This window comes from Zalophus californianus, chromosome 14 (genome assembly GCF_009762305.2).
Source record: "Zalophus californianus isolate mZalCal1 chromosome 14, mZalCal1.pri.v2, whole genome shotgun sequence".
In the NCBI taxonomy this organism is placed as follows: Eukaryota; Metazoa; Chordata; class Mammalia; order Carnivora; family Otariidae; genus Zalophus; species Zalophus californianus.
This window is the reverse complement of record NC_045608.1, coordinates 16819146-16841622: the sequence shown is the minus strand read 5'-3', so window position 1 is coordinate 16841622 and position 22477 is coordinate 16819146. Positions and strand designations below refer to the sequence as shown.

The window sequence follows — 22477 nt, the reverse complement described above, 5'->3', positions numbered from 1 at the left end:
CCCCCACCCCCACCTTGGTACCTCATTAGCTTATCTAAAGCTTTCCTGTCCCTGCAACAGTTCTTATCAAACTAGGTTCTAAGAAAATGTTACAGCTAAAACTGGCTTTAAGTTAATCACAACCTACTGGTATTTGAAAAGAAGGGGAATCCTTGCCTTAAAACAGCCAGGATAGGCTTAAATAGTCCTTAGTTAATAACAAATTGAACTGTAGTTAGGTATCACCCCTAAGCCTATCTGACAGTCCTCTCAACAACCTGTCTCATTTACCCAATGTTAGGACAAAGGCTCTGTAACAACTGTGCCTAGGGTCAAACCAGAGATGACTGGAACTTTCCAGTCCAGACATCATTATAATGGCCAGCAGAAAGCATAGGAAAAGCTAAGAATGTGTAATAGCCAGCTGCAGTGGTTGAGATGTGGGTTAACAATTTCTGTAAATGTACCACGCTGTCTCCAAGATTCTAAGAAGCAGAGTAGGCATAACAAATGTTGTTGTTGTTGTTCCATTCATAAGTGAACTTGAAAAATGTGATTCAAATTAATACAGGTCTTCTCCACAGCATGCCCACAGGGAAGACTGTCTTCATATTCCCATGGCTCCAGATAGGTCCTCATGAATTACATCACCAGTTTTAGAGTTTAACTCTCCACAAATGATTAGCTCTTCCATGAGAAACATGAATTAAAGTTTAAAAAGCATAGAAATGAAACCATGTACTGAAAACCATGTACTGAAAACTGCCTTAGCAGGAGAAATATTTGCAAAACATTGTATCTAGTTTGTTGTGGAACTAATCAAAGTTGACAGGGTAGAGTTTGTCCCAGGAGCCAGTCACTGTAGCAATGACTAGGGCTGACTGAGGTGAGAACAGCTAGTATACTTTCTAATCTCTGTTAAAGTGTCTTCCTCTGATTGCTGGAGAAATAGAAGTCGCCACTATTAGATATGAGAAGATGAATGTTCTAAAACACTGGGCTTTTTTTTTTTTCTTGTTTAATTATAAACTCCCAGGAAGGCCAACACATCAGGGCCCTGACCATATTCAGAAGAGTAGTGTTATCCATGTTTTAAAGGGCATCTCTCACATCTGTATAAATACCCATCCTTTGGTCTTATTGGAAAATCTGTCAACTGTTAGGGCTGCCCTTCCAGTGCAACAGTTTGTTAAACAGCTAATTAGCCAAGTTTATAGGGGACCAGTCAGTTAATACTCCACAAACTTTTCTGGGCAGGTCGCCAATTCTAACTGAAGACATAACCAGTTGCAGGTTTCTCCAGCACCAGTAACAGTTAAGGGAGTTTTAGACAGTGGTTGATAGAACATGAAGCCAAATGGCAGAGTCAGGCTATTACAGTAGAGGGTCAAATTTCTTGGATCTAGCAGATTTGGAGTCCTCTAAGGGCAGGAAGCTATGAAGTGAAGAACATTATCAGTAGGACCTGAGCCTCATAGTTCGGTTAAGATTCCCTTCCAGGAAGAATTCTGACCTCTCCTGAAGAGAGGGATAAAACGCAACAATGTTCCAGTACCCCCAAGGACTTATAAACAGTATGAATAAGAAATGAAAGGAGACCTCTCCTTCACTTCAAAATCTGCTCAGTTTGGGACCTGAATATTTAAAAGAACTACCTAGAAGCACTTCTACTTCCAGCCAAGATGAAGTAACAGGAACTGGATTTACCATCCCACCTGAAATAATGATTTTTCAGGAATACTGTTCATCAGACAACAGAGGACAGTAATTCTGAGAAATGGTAAACTATTTTCTAGGGGCGCCTGGGTGGCTCAGTCAGTTAGGTGTCTGCCTTCGGCTCAGGTCATGATCCCGGGGTCCTGGGATCGAGCCCCACGTTGGGCTCCCTGCTCGGTGGGAAGCCTGCTTCTCCCTCTGCCTGCCACTTACCCTGCTTGTGCTCTCTCTCTCTGTCAAATAAATAAATAAAATATTTTTTTAAAAAAGCTATTTTCTAGCTTTCTTAAGATAGTCCTCTCTGCCCCCATGCCCCCAAAAAAGTTGAATTGATAGTAATAGAGTAGAATAGTAGTACCAGACACTGGAGGGTTAGGAGAAAGAGGAGAGACTGATCAAAGGGTACAAACTTTTAGGTATAAGATGAGTAAGTTCTGGCGACCTAATGTACATTGTGGCGACTATAGTTAATGTATTTCTATACTTAAAATTTGCTTAGAGAGTAGATCTCAGGTGTCTGACCATGAGAAAAAGAGGTAATTATGGGAGGCAGTGGATATGTTAATTAGTTTTATTGTGGTAATCATTTCACAGTGTATTCATATATCAGAACATCATGTTGTATACCATAAATGTGTACAATTTTTACTAGTCAAAAATAAAAGTTAAGAAAAAGGGAAAACATTAAAGACAATTTCTAGGTCATGGTGCAGGGAGAAACATCCCCTGCCTCAAGGAGACAGAGCTGAGAGTCCAGGAAGCCTGAGGCAGCCAGAGTTAATAGGACAGAGTATGAAAGACAGAAAACCCCAGAGATCTGCAGGTGCACCCCTTGAGCATTCATCAGAATACTGATTAGTGCATGCATGTGAGGAAATTACCTAAAGCTAAGGAAAAAATAATGTGAAAGGATTAGAAGCAGAGTACCTACTCCCATCAGCCAGATTGGAAAACCTTATGATTCACGTGGCATTGGGTAGAGAGTACTCAGAAAGGGCTTGCCTCAGTTGGTAGAGAGTAATTACCCTAAATTGAGCACTGCCTAATAAATTGTAAAAGCAATACCTGAACACATACCACGTCTAAGTAACTAACAGCATCCCAGAACAAAGCTCAAGAAGATTTGTGGGAACATAAAAGTACTGAGACAAAGTAAAACTCACAGTGTCTGGCATACAAGCAGAGATGACCAGGCAGCAGCAAAGAAGAAGGAAAACATGACCAATGATGAGGCAAATAATCTATCAAAACCAACCCAGAACTGACACATATGTTGGAATTAGCAGAGAAGTACATCAAAACTGATGTTATATTCATCTCTACAAAAAGTTAGGTAGATACATGGAAGATATTCTTAAATACCCAAAATTAAGCCTCTGGAGGTGAAAACAACAACATCTGAGATCAAAAATACACTGAATGGGCACTCAGTGGCAGCCACTGCTCATACCAGACACTGCTTGCTCATGCACCTCACTCTGTGTCCCTGTAACCATGTCTCACAAACCCGATATGGCTGAGATTGAGAAATTCAATAAGTCAAAATTGAAGGAGATAGAAATGCAAGAGAAAAATTACCCTCAAAAGAAACAAGAGAAGAAGCAAGCAGGCAAATTGTAATGTGAGGCATGTCCTGCCGATATGCACTGTACATTCCACAAGCGTTACATACTTATTTTACTGCTTCTAGATCTTTAACTTTATAAGATGCAGAGTGTTTGGATCAAGTTTAAATGACTGCTGCCCGTTTTCACATCAGAGAATCGAGGACTACTGACAAAGGAATAAAGATCACCAGGAATTGTAATATTGATAAATATAGAAGGACTATTTTCTTATTATTTAAAACTTTTTAGAATATAATTGTATAAACAGAAATAACAGTATACTGTACAGTTTATAGGATAACATGTAAAAGTAAAATGCATGGTAATAGTCCAAAGATTCAGAGTAATAATTGTACACTGTTGTCAGGTTTTTATACTATACATGAAGTACTATAATGTAACTTGAAGGTACACTCTACTGGTTAAAAATGTTTAATATAAATGCTCAGTGACCACTAAAATAAAAGAACAAGAGTTACAGATAATAAGACAACAAAAGAGATAAAAGATAATCATTTAAATACTATGTTAATCCTAGGGCACCTGTGTGGCTTAGTCGGTTAAGTGGCTGACTCTTGATTTTGGCTCAGTTCATGATCTCAGGGTCCTGGGATTGAGCCTCACATCCAGCTCCATGCTCAGCAGGGAATCTGCTTGAGGATTTCTCTCCCTCTCCCTCTGCCCCTCCCCAATTGTGCTCTCTCTCTAAATAAATAAATCTTAAAAAAAAAACTATCGGGGCACCTGGGTGGCTCAGTTGTTAAGCGACTGCCTTCGGCTCAGGTCATGATCTCAGGGTCCTGGGATCGAGCCCCGCATCGGGCTCCCTGCTCAGCAGGAAGCCTGCTTCTCCCTCTCCCACTCTCCCTGCTTGTGTTGTCTCTCTCTCTGTCAAATAAATAAAAAATCTTTAAAAATAAAATAAAAACTTAATACAAAAGAAGTCAGGTAAAGGGGAACAACAAAAAAAGATAGGACAGACAGCAACATGATAGTCTCAAACCTAATCACAACAGTAATCATGTTAAATGAAATTGGCCTAAGCACGGCAATCAAAAGACAACAGTTGTCAGATTGAATTAAAAAAGTAAAAAGCAACATCCAATTATCTGCAGCTTTCAAAAAGTACATTACAGATAATGAAGCTAGAAAAAGATTTAAAGTAAAAGACTGGGAAAAGATATACCTTATATTCATCAAAAGAAAGCTAGAGTTAATTATATTAATATCAGACAAAGCAGCTTTCAGAGCAAGGAATATTACTGCAGACAAGGTTATTTCATAATGATAAAGGAATCAATTAACAAGACATAATAAACCTAAATGTTTATGCATCACATAAAATCTTCAAAATATATGAAGCAAAAACTGATAACAGACTTCAAGGAGAAATAAATTCACAGATACAGCTGAAGATTTCAGGACCTCTCTCTTAGTACTTGATAAAACAAATTGTCAGAAAATCAGTAAAGATATAGTGGCTTGAACAGTATTCTGAACCAACTTGACCTGATATTCGTAGAACACTCATCTGACAGGAGAATATGCATTATTCTCAAGTGCACATGGAACATTTAGCAAGATAGAACATATTTTGGGACATAAAACAAGTCTCAATATGTGGATACAAGGCATAAAAAGTATGATCTCTGATCTCTGTTAGTTAACTGGGCCTGCCATAACAAAATACCAGACTGGATGGCTTTAAACAACAGAAATTTATTTTTTCTTAGTCCCAGGAGGCTGGAAATCCAAGGTCAGGGTGCCAGCATGGTTGGGTTTTGGTGAGCACTCTACCTGGCCTGCAAGACAGCCACCTTCTCGATGCATGCTCACATGGTTTTTCCTTGGTGTGTGCACACTCAGGAGAGAGAGAGCAAGCTCTCTGGTATCTCTTCTTAGAAGGATACTAATTCCATCATGAGGACCCCGCCCTCATGATCACAGCAGAATTACATCCCAAAGACCCAGTCACCAAATAACCATCATATTGAGAGTTAGGGCTTCAACAAATGAACTCTTTTGGGGGGTGGTGGAGGGGAGTTGACACAAACATTCAGTCCCTAACAGATCACAATTGAATCAAATTAGAAATCAGTAATAGAAAGAGGTCTAGAAAATTCCCAGATATTTGGAAACAAAAATAACACTTCCATGCATCAAAAAAGAAGCAGGAAAATGGATAATACATTGAATTAAGAGAAAGTGAAAACACGCTAAATTTATGGGACGCTGCAAAAGCAATACTTAGGGGAGGAATTACACCTCTAAATGCCTAGGTTAGAATAGAAGAAAAAGGTATCAATGATCTAAACTTTAATCTTAAACTAGGCGGGAGGAGAGCAAATTAAACTCAATTTAGTAAATAGGCAAAAGGTAAGAATAAAGATCAAAGCCAAAATAAGTGAAATATTTTCTCTAGGGGTAGAGAAAAATTCGTGAATCCAAAAGCTAATTTTTAAAGACCAATAAAAGTGGTAACCTCTGGCCAGACTAACCAGGAAAAAGAGAAGCCATAAAAACAGTATCAGGAATGAGAGAGGTGGTATAACTAGAGCCTCCAGGTATTAAAACGATAATAAGGGACCACTGTCAACAACTTTACGCCAGTAAATTTGATGACTTAGATGAAATGGACCAATTCTTTGAAAGACACAATTTGCTAAAGCTCACTCAAGAAGAAATCAATACCCTGAATAGCCCTATATTTATTAAAGAAATTGAAAATGTCAGACTGTTTTCCAGAGTGTCTGCATCAATTTACATTCCCATCAGCAATGTCCTTGCTTGACACTTGGTTATTATCTGATTTTCTGGTTATAGCCCTCCTCGTAGGTGTGAAGTGCTAGCTCATTCTGTTTGGATTTGTATTTCCCTGACATTGATGATGTGAAAAATCTTTCTGTATGTTTATTGGCATCCATTTGCATATCTTTTTTCATTTGCATATCTTTTATTTGCATATCTTCTTTGGAGAAGTATTTATTCAGATTCGTTGCTTATTGTTTAATTGGTTTGTCTTTATTGAATTATAGGAGTTCTTGTATCTTCTGAATACAAGGCCCTTATCAGACATAATAGCAGATATTTTCTCCCATCCTATGGGTTGGGACTTTTTTGATTGTGTCCTTTGAAGCACAAGATTTTTATGTTGATGAAGTCCAATTTACCAATTTTGGCTGTGTCTTTGGCATCATGTATAAGAATCCACTGCCAAATCCAAGATCATGAAGATTTATCCCTATGTTTCATCTAAGAATTTTATAGTTTTAGCTCCCATATTTTTAAATTATAAGTAGAATTCAGTTCCTCATTGCACTCCCACATATTAAGTACTTATGTGGCTAATGTCTACCCAGTGTAGATATAGAATGTTTCCATCATTGCAGGAAGTGCTTTAGGACACAAACACTTTAATATAGTTAAAGATGAGCTAAGGACTTGAACAGTTAGTTTACCAAAAAAGAAAGGAGTGAACTCATGTACACAAAATTGTTTAGTAGTTAAAGAATGCAAAATTAGAGCAGAGATTGCATTGTTAGTTCTCCAGATGGGCAGTGACTACTTCCTTCAGGTCTTGACTCAGAAATCACACCAGTGAGGCCTTCCCAACCCACCGTATTTAAAATTTCAAACTTAGTCTTTTCATTTCCTGCATTTTCTCATTAGCTGGTACCATTAACATACATCTAACTTACTTTTCTTGTTTATTGTCAGTGTCCTCCCTCTTTGAATGTACAATCCATGAAAGCCTGTTTTATGCACTATTTTTTGTCCCTCCATTATGTAGAACAGTCCTATATAGAGCAGAAACTCAAGTATATGTTGTTGTTAAATGAAAGCTGACAAGGTGTAGAGAAAAAAAAAATGTTCTCATATACTGCTATCAGAGAGTAAATTGGTACAACCTTCTTGGAAGCAGTTGTGTAGTACGTTAAAGTCTCAAAATTGTGCTTGCCCTTTGACCTAACTTTTCTCTTTCTAGATATTTATCATAGGAAGTAATTAAGGATGTGCACAGAGATATGGCTGGAAGATTCAGCCACAATGGAATGCTTTTATTTGCAGTCAGGAGAACTCTTGAACTGACATATTAGAAGGAATGTAGATTGTTTTTCAAAATGTGGCTACAAAAACTGTTTTGCACAGTTGTTCAAAAGAGCCTCTCCTATCGTTCCTAATGCCTTAGCATATTAAAATATAGTCTCATTACTGACTTTCTGGACCTACTTTCTTTCAAAATTAAAACTTATATAATTTTTTCCACAGGTCCCTTAATATGGACTTTGAAAATCAAGATAAGGAGAAAGACAATAGCAGTTCTTCTGGGTCTTTCAATGGCAACAGCACCAATAATAGTAAGGAATTTTATGTCAGTTAACTTTAATACATGTAGTGGTCTTAATTAGATTCTTTCTATAACCCCAGTTAATTTACTGGGTTTAAAGATTTATGTTTGGTTATAATAATAAAATCTAATCTGTATTGGCATAATTTGTAAAAATTCTTATGTTCTGAATCTAAACCAGTGATTTCTTGTGTACTGCTTTTAACTCATGCCTAAAAGCTTGCTGCTAAGATTATTTTCTTAAAAACAAGTAGGATAGGTAGGTATCCTGCCTGCTTATGATTTCATTTAAATCCTTTGGTGAGGTCGATAATTTTGTAAGTGTTGATCACAAATTCATTCAGGGATTCTTTGAAGATAGTTACTTGAAGTACTTGTAAAACTATTGTGACAACCTCTTCTGATAGTAAAGATTTTATAAGAATGCTTGCTTTATGAAATAAGTTAATCACTGATATGAGGAATTTGAGAAACAAGACAGAGGATCATAGGGGAAGGGAGGGAAAAATGAAACAAGACAAAACCAGAGAGGGAGACAAACCATAAGAGACTCTTAATCTCAGGAAACAAACTGAGTGTTGCTGAGTGGTGGGGGGTGGGAGGGATGGGGTGGCTGGGTGATGGACACTGGGGAGGGTATGTGCTATGGTGAGCGCTGTGAATTGTGTAAGACTGATGAATCACAGACCTGTACCCCTGAAACAAATAACAAATTGTATGTTAATAAAAAAAATAAATCAAACTTAGCTCAAAAAAAAAAAAGAATGCTTGCTTTATAAGAAATAGAAGTGTGCTAGATGGCAAATGTTTGGCAGCATTGTTTATAATGGCCAAAAAGTAGAAACACAACTCAGAGATAATAAACTAGTTGATGGATAAACAAAATATGGCCTATCCATACAATGGAATACTATTCAGCATTAAAGAGAATGAAGTACTGATACATGTACATGCTACAACATGTATGAACCTCAAAACATTATGTTAAGAAGCCAGACAGGAAAGACTACATATTCTGTGAGTCCACTTACATGAAATTTCCAAAAAGGCAAATATGGAGAGATAGAGAGTGGATTTGTAGTTGCCTGGCAAGTATTAGACACTTAAGATGGGTAAATTTTGCCATATGTATATTGTGCCTCAGTAGAGTTATAGAAAATGGTGATACTTATTATAAGGGGAATTGAATTATAAATAAGGAGACTTGATTTGATAATCAAGAGCTTGATACTGGGTTCCTACCGTGCAATTTATTAGATATATATTTTTTGTATATTCTGTTAGATATTTTGAAAGCTGAAAAAGCACAAGAGCTGGTACCCAAGCTATCACTAGGCAGTGTGGCCAAAACACTTTGTAAGGCGTTAATAAAGTACTAAGACAGAGATAGTAAATACCACTTCCCGTCCCTGGAATAAGAACTTTCTCTCACAGACCCTTTGACCATAGCCTCAGAGTACTTCTGAACAAACATCTAATGTCACTAGATCAGAGTAAGCACTAGAGATGAACTCATTTGACATCCATGTACACCGAGAGTAAAAAGAAAGGCAAGTCAGGGTGAGCCACCATAGGTCAATTTAATAAGGGACTCCCCTCCCAGAGAAGGTGAGTTTGACCTGAAATTTGAAACAGTGAACTTGGATTGCTGGGAGAAGTCAATCTGGGTGGGAAGAGCATCTGATAACAGACACAGAGAGAATGAGCATGACTTACAGGACAGCCTCAAGTTACCACCCTAATGGGGAGGAGATACTGAGGATCCAATGTAAAGTTAGAATACTGATGGAGAATTTTAGAAGCTAAATTGAAAAGAGATCACTCGGTTTCTCTAATTACTACCCTTCCCGCCAAATTATACTTGCCTGGTTTTCACCCAGTTAAATGTGTTCGTTGTCCCCAGGAGTGTAAAGTGGGCATTACAAATAGAATCATTTAAATATGAGTCTTTTCTTAAACTTATGACAATGATCCTTGTATGAGGTAAAATACCATACCTGTAACTTAGGAGGAACCAGGTAAAACCCAGGGTCAATACCTGATTTTAAGGTTAAATGATTTTATAGCATTTATCTTCTATCAACATTTTAGGCCAAATCACTTTATACAACTGAAACTCCTTTACAAGTCCTGTGTTATGTAGAATATATTGCAAATGATGTATTTAAACCAGATTATAAATCCATTGTACATTGAATCACAGAAACCTAAGAGAAATGGACACTGTGTGTCTAAGTACAATTTTATCCTCAAATAAATGATTAGGTCAGTTCATACAGTGGAAGGAAGTTACCTGGTGACATCAGTTTCATTTCTCACCACTGACTTCTGAAGAGTAGTAGATGTTTGTTTAAATGGTCATTTTCTTAAATCTACCTCCTGTGTTGTGCTGAATTATCCTATAAAATGTGTTTCCTTGGTGCCTCATCTGGGCTGTGGATACGAGAAGGGATAGACACAGATTAGGAGAGAATACATTCCACTACCACATAATCAGGAAAAACACAAGGAAAGAAATGGCTGTTGCACCAGGGAAGGCCAGTACTTGATCATGGAGCATGACACCATTCCAGATTGAAGGGACAGCATGGAAAATGGGGTACATTTATCAAAATCAAAGAAATAACAGCCAGAAAGATGAACAGAGAAACACAAGAGATTGTGTAGGTGCTAAAGAGATTGAAGTCCTGAATGATAACAATGTAGAAGAATTACGGGGAAGTTCTCAGGAAAGGAAGGTATGAGTTTAGTGTTCAGATTTTGGCAAGAGTGTTCTGAACTGATTGAAGGAGAAAGTGTAAATAGGTAGAAGTTGTTTTTAAAGGTTGCAAAATTTAAAAAAAATTAAAAATAAAGGTTGCAGTTGCCTACTCCCAAAATAAATAAGAATCAAAGAATTGTGAAAAAGACACAAAAATGAGTGACATACAGTTACCTAAACAGCATGGATGCTGCTCACAATGTTGAGCGTTAAAAGAAGCCAAACGGGCACCTGGGTGGCTCAGTCATTAAGCGTCTGCCTTCGGCTCAGGTCATGGTCCCAGGGTCCTGGGATCGAGCCCCGCATTGGGCTCCCTGCTCGGCGGGAGGCCCGCTTCTCCCTCTCCCACTCCCCCTGCTTATGTTCCCTCTCTCGCTGTCTCTGTCAAATAAATAAATAAAACCTTAAAAAAAAAAAAAAAGCCAAACACACAAAAATACGTGCTACTGTAATTCAGTGTATGAAATAAGCTCAAAAAATAGGCAAAATAAATATTAGTATTTTAGGATGTGCACTTGAGTAGAAAACATATAAAACAGAGAAAAGAAGAAAGTATCATAAAAGCCAGGATAGTAGTTCCCTTTGGGGAAAAGAATAGGGACTGGGAGGGGCACAAGAAAGACTTCTGGGCTTGGCAGGGTTTCCTGACCTGGGTGGTATTACCTGATTGACTGAACTCTACATTTTTGTTTTATGTACTTTGCTGTATGCTTGTTGTGTTTTACAATAAAAAGAGTTAGAAAGAAAGTGGGGAAGAGGGAGTGCCCTCTAGGTCCTCTCTGATTTTCGTGAACCTGGCTCTAAATCCTGTCTCATCCCTATATCTGCCCCAAAAAATCTATAGATTTTTCCTCCTGGCACACCAGTCCTTCATTTAATCAGTATTAAGTGGGTTAAAAAAAGGACAACTCCCACCCTTACCCCCAATATCTGACATCTTGAAGTCCTTTACCAGGCTTCCCATGTAATTTATCTGAACTGTGAAGATTGTACAGATTTTTGAAGCCCTCATGTTACCTACTGTGTAATAGGTGCTCAGTAAATAGTGGAAATTTCAGCATGCTTCTTTCATGGAGGTGCAAAATCGGTAACTTTCTTAGTAATTATCAATAATAATGCTGGTGTATATTTTTCAGTATCTATTTCATGACCCTATATTTAGCCTATAGCCTTGTTCACTAAATGCTAAAAATAATTTCTCTGTATAATGAAGTGATAGTGATAGTGATAATATTTTCCATCACCATGCCTGTTTTTCTTTTGTTCTTTTTTTTTTTTTTTTTTTTTTGCGACTGCCCTCCATCTCTTAGCAGCTTCTTGCCACTGTCCTAAAGTACCTTATCTCTAGGGTCCGCCTTGAAGAGAAAACCGTGCCTATTTCTGATGTTAATTTTGGCTTTAAAGGTAATGCCAACTGCATTTGAGTAACTCCTAATTATGACGACTCTGTTTTGCTTTGCTTTGTTTTGAAGTCACTGAAATTTGGCAGAAATTTCTAATTAATTAGCTCCATCCCCTACAGGACCATTATCTCCAGACCTTTAGGAAGTACAGTATTAAAATTGTATACATTTTTTTCAGGAACATATTGTGAGCAACTAAAGGAATTTCACTTGCCCTGTGACATTGCTGTTTGGTAAACTCCCTTGGGCATATAAAACTAATGGAAGCAGTGTCTCATACCTCTTGGTTTAAATCTGTACTTTTAAAAAACAAAAATCTGTGCATTCTATCTAATATTCTAGAAAAGCTCTTTGTATTCGGTTTTGCACCTTAATTGGAGACTGAACTTCTAAAATTTAGATTTTTTTTTAAAGATTTTATTTATTTATTTGACAGAGAGAGACACAGCGAGAGAAGGAACCATAAGCAGGGTGAGAGGCAGAGGGAGAAGCAGGCTTTTAGCAGGCTTCCCGCGGAGCAGGAAGCCCAATGCGGGGCTCGATCCCAGGACTCTGGGATCATGACCTGAGCCGGGGGCAGACACTTAACGACTGAGCCACCCAGGCGCCCTAGATTTTTTAAACAAATACTTCTCATATACCTGACTCACTAAATTCTAGCCAGCCATTTAAATTTTTGGTGCATATTTTAAACCAATATAATTAATCTGTAGACTATATGATGTTTTGTTTTACAAAAGAGGGGGGTGTGGATGTGTGTTTTAAGATTTACAATTTTTTTTTAAGATTTGTTTCTCATATAAGAATTATTCATTTGAGAAACCATTATTTTCTGTTGTGAAAGGCACCTGAAATCTGTAGTTTCCTCTAGTAGTTCTTTGACCTGGTGTAGAGCACTCAAATAAAACAATTAGGTGAAATTCAATTAGAGATTTCATGGAGTTTTGTCTCATAAATGTCCATAAGACACTTCACTCTAAGTAAGATACCCACCCACCCCCCCATACACAAATGATCCAGGGGCCAAGTGAAGTAGTTTGCAGTTCTGGTCAGCCATCTTCTTAAGAGCATCTCTGTCTTGACACATAGATCACTCCTCCCTGGGGCGCTTGGGTGGCTCAGTTGCTAAGCATTCAGCTCAGGTCATGGTCCCAGGGTCCTGGGATCGAGCCCTACATCGGACTCCCTGCTCCGCGGGAAGCCTGCTGCTCCCTCTCCCTGTGTTCCCGCTCTTGCTGTCTCTCTCTGTCAAATAAATAAATAGAAAAAGAAGAAATGTCCTATTCATAGGTGAATTATTTGACTCATCCACCTACCCAGTAAGAAGTAATTTTGTTTTGTAGAAATATTTAATATTTTATTTAACTAAAATACCTAAATAGCTTTCTTGGGACAGGTAAATTTCAATACCAAAGAGCAGTTTTTAAGCGTTGGTTGATAATTGCAACCCTTTGTGCCTAGTTATGTTCATCCTGGTCACCTTATATCTTACTCATAGCCTTAATTTAATGAAGAGAGGCTTCTGATATTTCTTTATAATAGCTCATATGAATGTTTTTTCTTTGACTCCTCTCAAGAACTTTTTATCTCAGCAGGGTTAATTTGGAAGTAGATTACACACAAGATTAGTAATTTTTTAATTCAGTGGTTATCAGATTTTGCCATGTTTCTCTTCTCTACCAAATATTTTATTAATGCTTCTCAACTCTATATGCAAACTTGTGGGGGTTTTTAGCTGGGCCTGCTAACCCCCAGAGATTTCAGTTTCATTGATCTGGGGTTGGGCCTGAGCATTGTAATTGTTACAGCTCTCCAGGTGATTCTAATGAGTAACCAAGAACTGAAAACCAACGTGCTAAATCCTACTGTATCCCAAGTAATTGTTTTCTCCCATTTATCTCCTATTCCTTAAAATAATTTTTTAAATATTTTATTTATTTATTTATTTATTTGAGAGAGAGGATGAGATAAGAGCATGAGAGGGGGGAGGGTCAGAAGGAGAAGCAGACTCCCTGCTCAGCAGGGAGCCCGATGCGGGACTCGATCCCGGGACTCCAGGATCGTGACCTGAGCCGAAGGCAGTCGCTTAACCAACTGAGCCACCCAGGAGCCCTAAAATAATTTTTCTGATTTTCAGCTTTCAGATGTCATATTCCCTCCACTTCCCGACTCCACCCAGAGTTGATCCTCAGCAACAGTGGGGAAGAGTGAACATGAATAAATCCGTAGATGATGAGAAATGATTTTAGTCAGTGGATTTAAACCATCTCTTTTACCAGACCTGCAAATGAGACTACAAATGTACAGAAGTTGACTAATCTGAATTTTTTTTTTAAGATTTTATTTATTTCTTAGAGAGAGAGAGCTCAAGCTGCAGGTGGAGGGAGGGAGAGGGAGAAGCAGGCTTGCCGCCCAGCAAGGAGCCCGAGGCGGGGCTTGATCCCAGGACCTTGGGACCATGACCTGAGCCAGAGGCAGAAGGCAAACGCTTAATTGACTGAGCCACCCAGGCATCCCAACTAATCTGAATTTTTACTAGCTGTTGATGTTCTTTTTGTTTTTGTTTGTTTTGGGGTGTTGTTTTTTTTTTTGGCACCCTGTCAACCATTGTTAGCACCAGGAGGTAGCTAATGAAGGCACCATGAGGAGAGCAAGGAGTTCATAATCTCAGTGGGAAGGAAAGAATCGGGGGACCTAGATAATTTATATCTTATATACTAACCCTAGAAGTGTTAAAGTCTCTGGAGTACATGGGCACAGCGCCTTTTACTTAAGTCGTTAATATGTTCTTTTTTCTTTTTCAGGTATCCAAACTATTGACTCTACCCAGGCCCTGTTCCTTCCAATTGGAGCATCTGTCTCTCTCCTAGTAATGTTCTTCTTCTTTGACTCAGTTCAAGTAGTTTTTACAATATGTACAGCAGGTAAATGAGTTTCTTCTCTCTTCTTAAACATTAACCTAAAAGGAATTTTTTTCACCTCTTTTTAATCATCATTCAAAACTTAAGATTTATATACCATGCCATGCACATTTTTCTTAAGTCTGTTTTTTTCTCCCCACACTTCTCCTTGAACCACTGGATACATATATCATCAGTTTGGGACTGCCAGCACAGCCTGAACAAAAGACCAAGGGTTTGAAAATGTGTGGGCTTTATGACACCAGAGTAGGACCACTGTGACTGTGGCTCCTTGTCTGGGAGGTTTACCAGAAGATCCAGTGTGGCAGAGTGGTCATTTGTAACCTGCACTGATGTTTCTGTAGACAGACACAGTTGATAACTAATCAAAGTAATTTGACTGTCAGCCCCTTGATCAGTTTTTAAGCCAAGAGGTGATGGAAGTGTATAAAACATCAGCAAAATGCTGGACATGTCAGATCATCCCCTGGCCCGCTGTTTCTCTTTTCGTATTAAGATAGAAGAGAATGAGAAACCCTAGATGGCTCTGCCTCCCCTACTTCAAATCAGGTACTTCTTTCTTCTCAAGACTATCCGTACAGTGCTAACAGAAGACTTTTTTTTTGTCTCTAGTTAATTAATTGCATCTACTTGTTGAGAAAAGTTTTCTGGGCTATCAGTGTTTCCATAAATCATGCCATTTTTCTTATGGTTGTTGAAAATAAACAAACCTTAACCATATATTTTCTTTCTCTAGTTCTTGCAACAATAGCTTTTGCTTTCCTCCTCCTCCCGATGTGCCAGTATTTAACAAGACCCTGTTCACCTCAGAATAAGTAAGGACTTGGGATTTTCCTCTAAATTATTAATTTGTATATGTTTTTATCTTACACTTGATAGCATTGTTAGGAGTCTAAATTTCTGGTATTGACCAGAACACACAAATGCCAGAAGATTAGGAAGGGGGGAGATGTTTGATCTTTAAGACTGGGAAGTATGACCTTTTCATGGCAGAGGAAATGTAAACAAATCTTAGGAAGTCTGAGTTGTTGAAATATGCTTCCTGCTTAGATTATTGAAAGATGAGCAGTTTTATTTTGAAGCAATGCTTTCGTTCCTTTACTAGGGAGTTAATGGGATGTGAAAATAGTGGTTGACTTAGACATTCTTTGCCTTTCATCTTTGGTGACCTAGAATATATACTAGCCACTTAGGTTCACACCTTTCACACCTTAACTCCTAAAGCCATTGCTCCATGGAAACAAAATGCTGTGCTAACAGAGACGCTGTATGCACTTAGGAAACCAGTCGCTTGGGGCAGCTGATTTTCCCAGGAATTAGTGATAACGAAATAGAGTTATTGCCCATTTTATGTGTATTCATCATTGCCCAGTGAATTGACGGTCAGTATTTCCTCATTTTGTTTTCCTCATAAAAACAGAACTTCCCCTATACTGTACTTAATTCTCCAAAGATTGGTGTTGTCACTTTAACTTCTAAACATCCATGCTGATAATTTGGGATAAAAAGTATAATATCAGATGGGTGCAGAAATATAATTAATTCCTCTGCGTTTCTGTAGCTTACTCCAAGGAGGTTTGGGTATTTTTGAATTCCGGGTGTCTGGGTATTGCCTGCTATTCTCATCTGGTCATCATGAGCTCTGATCATGAAGGACCAAGGTAGAGTTTGGTTATTGAAATGTAATGTATTGCCTATTAGTCCAATAAATGATGTGTGTTTTCCAGGATTTCCTTTGGTTGCTGTGGGCGTTTCACTGCTGCTGAATTACTATCATTCTCTCTGTCTGTCATGCTTGTCCTTATTTGGGTTCTCACTGGCCATTGGCTTCTCATGGATGGTGAGTAACATGTGAAAGGTTGAAGTTTTAATGTAGTTTATACAGTTAAATTTGTCCTCTCTTCCTTTGCTTTCTGTGTTTTAGTAATATTTCCTCTGATTACTGTGAATATTAGGTGTCCTTAGGCAGTATTACATATTGCTGAGTTTTTTATTTTTAGGCACATTCTTAAGATATTTTTAAAAGATATTTTTGAATAACAGCTTTTTGAGGAATAATGCACAAGTGTATAAGTGTACAATTCAGTGGTTTTTAAATATTCAGAGTTGTGCAACCATCGCTACAATTTTGGAGTATTTTCATCACCCACCCTCCAAAACCCCATACCCAGCAGTCACTCCCCATTCCCCCACCGGAGCCCCAGGCATCCACTAATCTACTTTCTCTATGGATCTGCCTCTTCTGAACATTGCACATAAAATCATACATTATATGACCTGTGTGTCTGCCTTCTTTCACTTAGCATGATATTTTCAAGGTTCACTCATGGTATAACCTGAATTGGTACTTCCATTTCTTTCTCTGGCCAATAATACTCAGTTGCATAGCTATGCCACTTTTATTTATCCATTCATCAGTTGATTCCGCTTTTTTGGCTGTTATGAATAGTGCTGCTATGAACATTCATGTACACGTTTTTGTGGAGACTATCTTACATAAATGGAATAATACTATAACATTATATATAAATATATATGTGGAATATATGTCATACATGTGTTACATACGATAGACTTTTTATGTAATGATATAAATACATGTCTATATCATTACATAAAGATATAGCATATCCTTCTTAATTCCAGAGTATTCCATTGTATGTTACTTAACTATTGCTGGACCCTTAGATTGCTTTTAATCTTCGTTATAAATAACCCTGAGGTAAACATTCTTGTTCCACCTCTGGATACACATGTCAGATTAGTTAATATGATTATTTCTGTGGATGAGTTCCTAGATAGGAAATTCCTAGATCAGAGGATTTTTGTATTAAAAAAAAGGTTTTTTTTCTCTATTACTGTACTGCCTTTCAGAAAGGCGGTAGCAGTTTACACTCCTGCCTGTAGCGCATGAGAATCCCTCTTTGTTGATGATGATGGTCAGGATGAACTAAGAATGGCAGGAGGAGCTAATAACATTTATTGAGTGCTATGCATTGGGCACTTTCCTGGATGTTTACATGGATTATCTCATTTAATCCTGAAAAGTCTTTGAAGTAGCTACGTCTGTTGTTCCCACTTGACAGAAGAGGAAACAGGTTCAGAGAAGTCCCTTACCCAGTCACAGAACTCTTGTGTATATTTCATACTTCTCATCAGAGTATCTTGGAGGGACATTTCCAAAAATCCCCCATTATTCTTTTCTCTCCCTTAAGACATTTTAAAACTTTTCTTAAAGACCACGTAAGCCTCTCCACCTCCTTTTTCATTCAGTCCTTACTTTCATTTTCACAGTTCACTTTCCTGATCTCAAGAAGCTTTATCTAACTGCTCTGCCCTACAAGGTCTGTTCACTTTTTCCTTTCTTCTGGTGTTTCAGAAGAGAAGGAAGTTAAAATACAAAAGACAGTTTTATACAATTTGTAATACTATCTAAGGAATATTTAAGGGAGGAATTTGAAAGTCAGATGATGGTTATAGATTGCACTTATTCCTGTTATCCATTCCAAGTGAACACAAGGCTAATCAAGACTTTGGAAACAGGGCTCTTTAGAGGCTCCTGTTCACTAAGGCACTGTGTCCTCGAAGCTCTGAGGATGACTCAGCTATGGTAGAAATGTCACTCAGTGTCATCTAAGCACAGAGCCACCCAGAGGATGCTCCCTGTCCGCGCCTCAAGTTCAGGAGTAGCAAACATTTGTGTCACAATGTTCTGCTCATGGTCGAATCAGATAGAATTTGACAAAAAGGATTTTAAACTGTCTGCACATGTGTGTATGCAATCCAGAATCAGTAATACAACCTTGATAAGGAAGTAAGTTTAAACCTTGAGGAAACTAAAAACTTACCCTTTTGTTTCAAGGGATTTTTTTTTTTCCCTCATAATTTCCTTTGACTAGTTCAGGGATTTGAAATTTATGTGTGCCAATTTAAATGGTGAAATGGAATATTATGATGGAACAGGCTATCAAGGGGATTGAGAGCTCTGTAAAGCTATATTAAAATGGCACATTATTTTAACCCAAGGTGATAATTATGGAGAAAGGACTTTTCAAATTGTAAACCATACAAATATCTGATAAACTTCTTCAGCAAAAAATATTTTTTAAAAAAATAAGAATTACAGCAATGGAGAACAGGTGAGTGGTTGTCATAAAATATAAATTATATATTTATAATTTTATAAATAATTTGTATATATTTATTGTCATAGTTGTTCGTTGCTTTTTTTGAGTGCCTACCATATACCAACCTATTGAAACTCAAAAGTAGTTCCTTGAGGTTGCAGATCAAATTACCTCTTAGGTTTATATAGAGATCTTTAATGAGTTGGAATGGAAGGCAGAGTCAAAATCACCAATGCCTGACCGTATGGTATTCACATTCGCTGATTTCTGACAGGTTTGGTCACTTGTTTTAGCTTCTTAAATTGCCTTGTAAAAAACATTTCTGTGATCATTTGCTTTGGAATGTGTATAAGCATCCTGAAGTATGCAGTGTCTTTAAGTGGTTACCAGCACTATTCATTTTCCCAAATTGAGTATCAGTGCTTTCAGTATTCCTACGGATTGGAGGTTGATAAAGAATAAGTTTGAGAAAAAGAAATTACATCTAAAGTCATGCAAGTTGCTTGCCCAGCTTACAGTAGAAGAGTGAATGCCTATTTTTATATACTAGGCATTATTGATAAATACCAGTGTGTCCATTTGAGTTTTCCTGAGATTAACTCTTGATTTCTTCATAATGACTTAACCTAAAAGCATATAGGTCATTTTTTTTTTATTTATTTATTTGAGAGAGAGAGTGCCGGAGCAGAGGGAGAGGGAGAAGCAGACTCCCTGGAGCAGGGAGCCTGATGCGGGGCTCGATCTCAGGACCCTGGGATCATGACCTGAGCTGAAGGTAGACGCTTAACCGACTGAACCACCCAGGTGCCCCAAAGCGTATAGGTCATTTTGAAAGACTTTAATAGAGCCTAATCTCTTTTTAAATCTGTGTTATAGAAAATTAAGGAGTCTTAGTCATGATAATGATTGGAGTAGGGCTGGTAAATATTAATCCAAATCAGCCTCATAGCTGCTTTTATGATTATATCCTTTAACCTCACCTAAACCAGTGCTTCCTGATGAGGAAACAAGCGGCACAGATATTTCTCCTCTACTACTTCTGAACAAAAACTGTTTAGAAACGCTGGTTGGTTAATATCTAAACCAGATTATTTCAGTCCATTTAAAATGACTGGAGGAGGGGCGCCTGGGTGGCTCAGTCGTTGAGCGTCTGCCTTCGGCTCGGGTCTTGATCCCAGGGTCTTGGGATCGAGCCCCGCATCGGGCTCCCTGCTCGGCGGGGGGCCTGCTTCTCCCTCTCCCACTCCCCTTGCTTGTGTTCCCTCTCTCGCTGTGTCTCTGTCAAATAAATAAAATCTTAAAAAAAAAAAAAAAAATGACTGGAGGACTGTTAGCTATATACTCTTAAAAGAAAGTGTTTTATGCTGATGTCCTTAAATGAAAGAGCCCAGTCCCATAAATATTACACATAAATGATCTCCCTATACAAAGATTATGTTAAATGAGACGACAAAAGCTTCAGGTGCCACTGTTTTGACTAGAGTAATATAAGACAGTCATCACCTAACCAGACTGATAAGTCTCAAAGCTGGCAGACTCAAAGTCCAGATGACGACAGATGGTATTAAACTTGAAGTCTCTCAGCCCCCTCTGAGGTTCTTTATGACCCCACTTACTTTTGGTGGCTCTGCTTTCATGGAACTCTTTATTCATGTGTCCAGACACACATGATACTATTTATAGGTTAAACCTAAGGGTTTTAAGTTTACCAACCTGCTGACCCAAAAAGATAACCTCTCGAAGCAGCAAACAACGTGTTGTTTATACTCTCATCTCTACTCTTCCCAAGCATTGCAAAGAACAGAAAAATACCTATTTTCTAGTAGTATGTAACTAAAAAAGAAATTTTGGAATTTCATTGGAAGGTGACATTCTTTTCAAAATACACTGATTTACCCAGCCATCTGAGACACATACTTTAGAACAAGTCAGCAGAATTTTCCTCATTGTACTTCTGCAGGCAGGGCCAGGGCCAGGCTTACCAGATTCACTAACAGAAGAATGAGATAAGCAGCTCCCCGTAAGATAGACTGCAGAGTCCGTTGCACTATAGGATTTCTTCTAGACTGTAGAGTCAATGAGAGCTGCCCATACAAGACAACTTTCTTTTCCCAGTGATCACTTATGAGAAATACATTTCCATCCTGAAATTCACCTGATAGCTAAAATTCTATGAGGGTTCAGTGAGGTTACCCAAACCCCACTTAACCCCAATGTGTAGGCATTTATATCACCTTCTGTCAGTATTGCTGGTCCCCAAAATTTACTTGTCTAGGAGTCTCTTCTCTCTACTAGTTTGCACTGGTTAAACTGCCCTTGTGACCAAGAATAGAGTTCTCCCCCTTCCCCACCCCCCAAAAAGGGAAACCTTTGAGCTTTTTTAAATTGTTTTTCAGACTCTAGTGTTTGATGTGTGTGTGACTTGTTTTCAGCTGTTAAGAAAATGTAGCTTTCTAGCCATGGTCTTTAATGTTTTGAAACTTGTTCTTGTCTGACATGGAAATTATCTTTGTAGACTTCTCTGCAGAATCAAAATCATCGTAGGCAGTGATAATTTGGTAGTAGAATTTTTTAAATGAATGTTTCTTAATGAAAGCCTGTTCTTTGAAGTTAATTTAGAGTGAAAACAGAGTGATAAATGTGGTTGTTTTAGGGCAAGGCATGAAGTATATTTTCAAGCTTGTATACTAAAAAACATTAATAGTAAGAAGAGAGTTCAGCATGTTCTTGAACTATAAACCTAGAATTTTTTTTAATCTACTTTCACCTTCATCTGGCAAATTAACCTTTCAAATTTGGGAAGCCTTGAAAGAATGTGACCAATGGGTGGTGTGGTACATTAGCTAAAAGTTGATGAATCTTGTGCACACACATTTACTGTTCAAAGATCATTAAACCAGGTCCACAGTATATATCCACTAACCAGTTCAGGAACTAGAAGTCTTGAACAGATGTCTAGTCCAGCCCCTCATTTAATACACTTGTTATTAATCTATGGTTAGAAAACGTGCAGTGCCAAAAATCTAGTAATTGTTTTAAAATGCTAGACTCTGGCATTTAGTCTACATAGGGCTAAGATAAAGGCTCTACAGATCCTACAGTACTGAGCACTGCTTAAGATCTTATAGGTTACGTGTTCCTTTTCAAGAACATTTTCGCTGAGTTCGGTGTTACTGTCTTTGTCCCTGGCCCTACTGGTCGTGGAAGGCAAAGTGACACAAAGATTATACAATACGTTGAAAGTAATTCTAGATAGCTGGCTAAGATTAGTAATTTACTTCTCTTAACACTTTTGGTTAATTTACATTTAACCAAAAGTTAAGATTGTTAGTAAAGCTATTTGGGAGAGTCTTGAGTTTCGCAAGCAGCATGGAATGAGGGAAAGTTACCGCTCCTCTTCATTTTGGCTTGGAAAAGTCCTAAGGAGGAGGTAAGACTTTGAAGGGTTATTTAAATGAAAGCATGAAGAAAAAGAGAGGCAAACTAGATGAATACTTGTGTTTCAGGGATGTGACAGATTGTGGTAATATTCGTTTGGGGGTAGGAGGGATACTTACTGTCTGAAAGAGTCAGGAGATGCCTTCTTCCTCTTCAGATGTGGGACTCACAGCACAG

The 22477-nt window shown here is 38.0% G+C and overlaps 1 protein-coding gene across 2 annotated transcripts in view; it reads left to right on the top strand.

The window, feature by feature from the left end:
- The window catches only part of SPPL3 (signal peptide peptidase like 3), a 134831-nt gene that overhangs the window by 104978 nt on the left and 7376 nt on the right, over positions 1-22477 (top strand). For both annotated transcript variants that reach the window (XM_027577460.2, XM_027577461.2), the window contains exons 3-6: positions 7572-7660; positions 14619-14738; positions 15472-15550; positions 16463-16575. In XM_027577460.2, coding sequence (XP_027433261.2) covers positions 7572-7660; positions 14619-14738; positions 15472-15550; positions 16463-16575 — 401 coding nt within the window. The remainder of the gene's footprint in view (positions 1-7571; positions 7661-14618; positions 14739-15471; positions 15551-16462; positions 16576-22477) is intronic.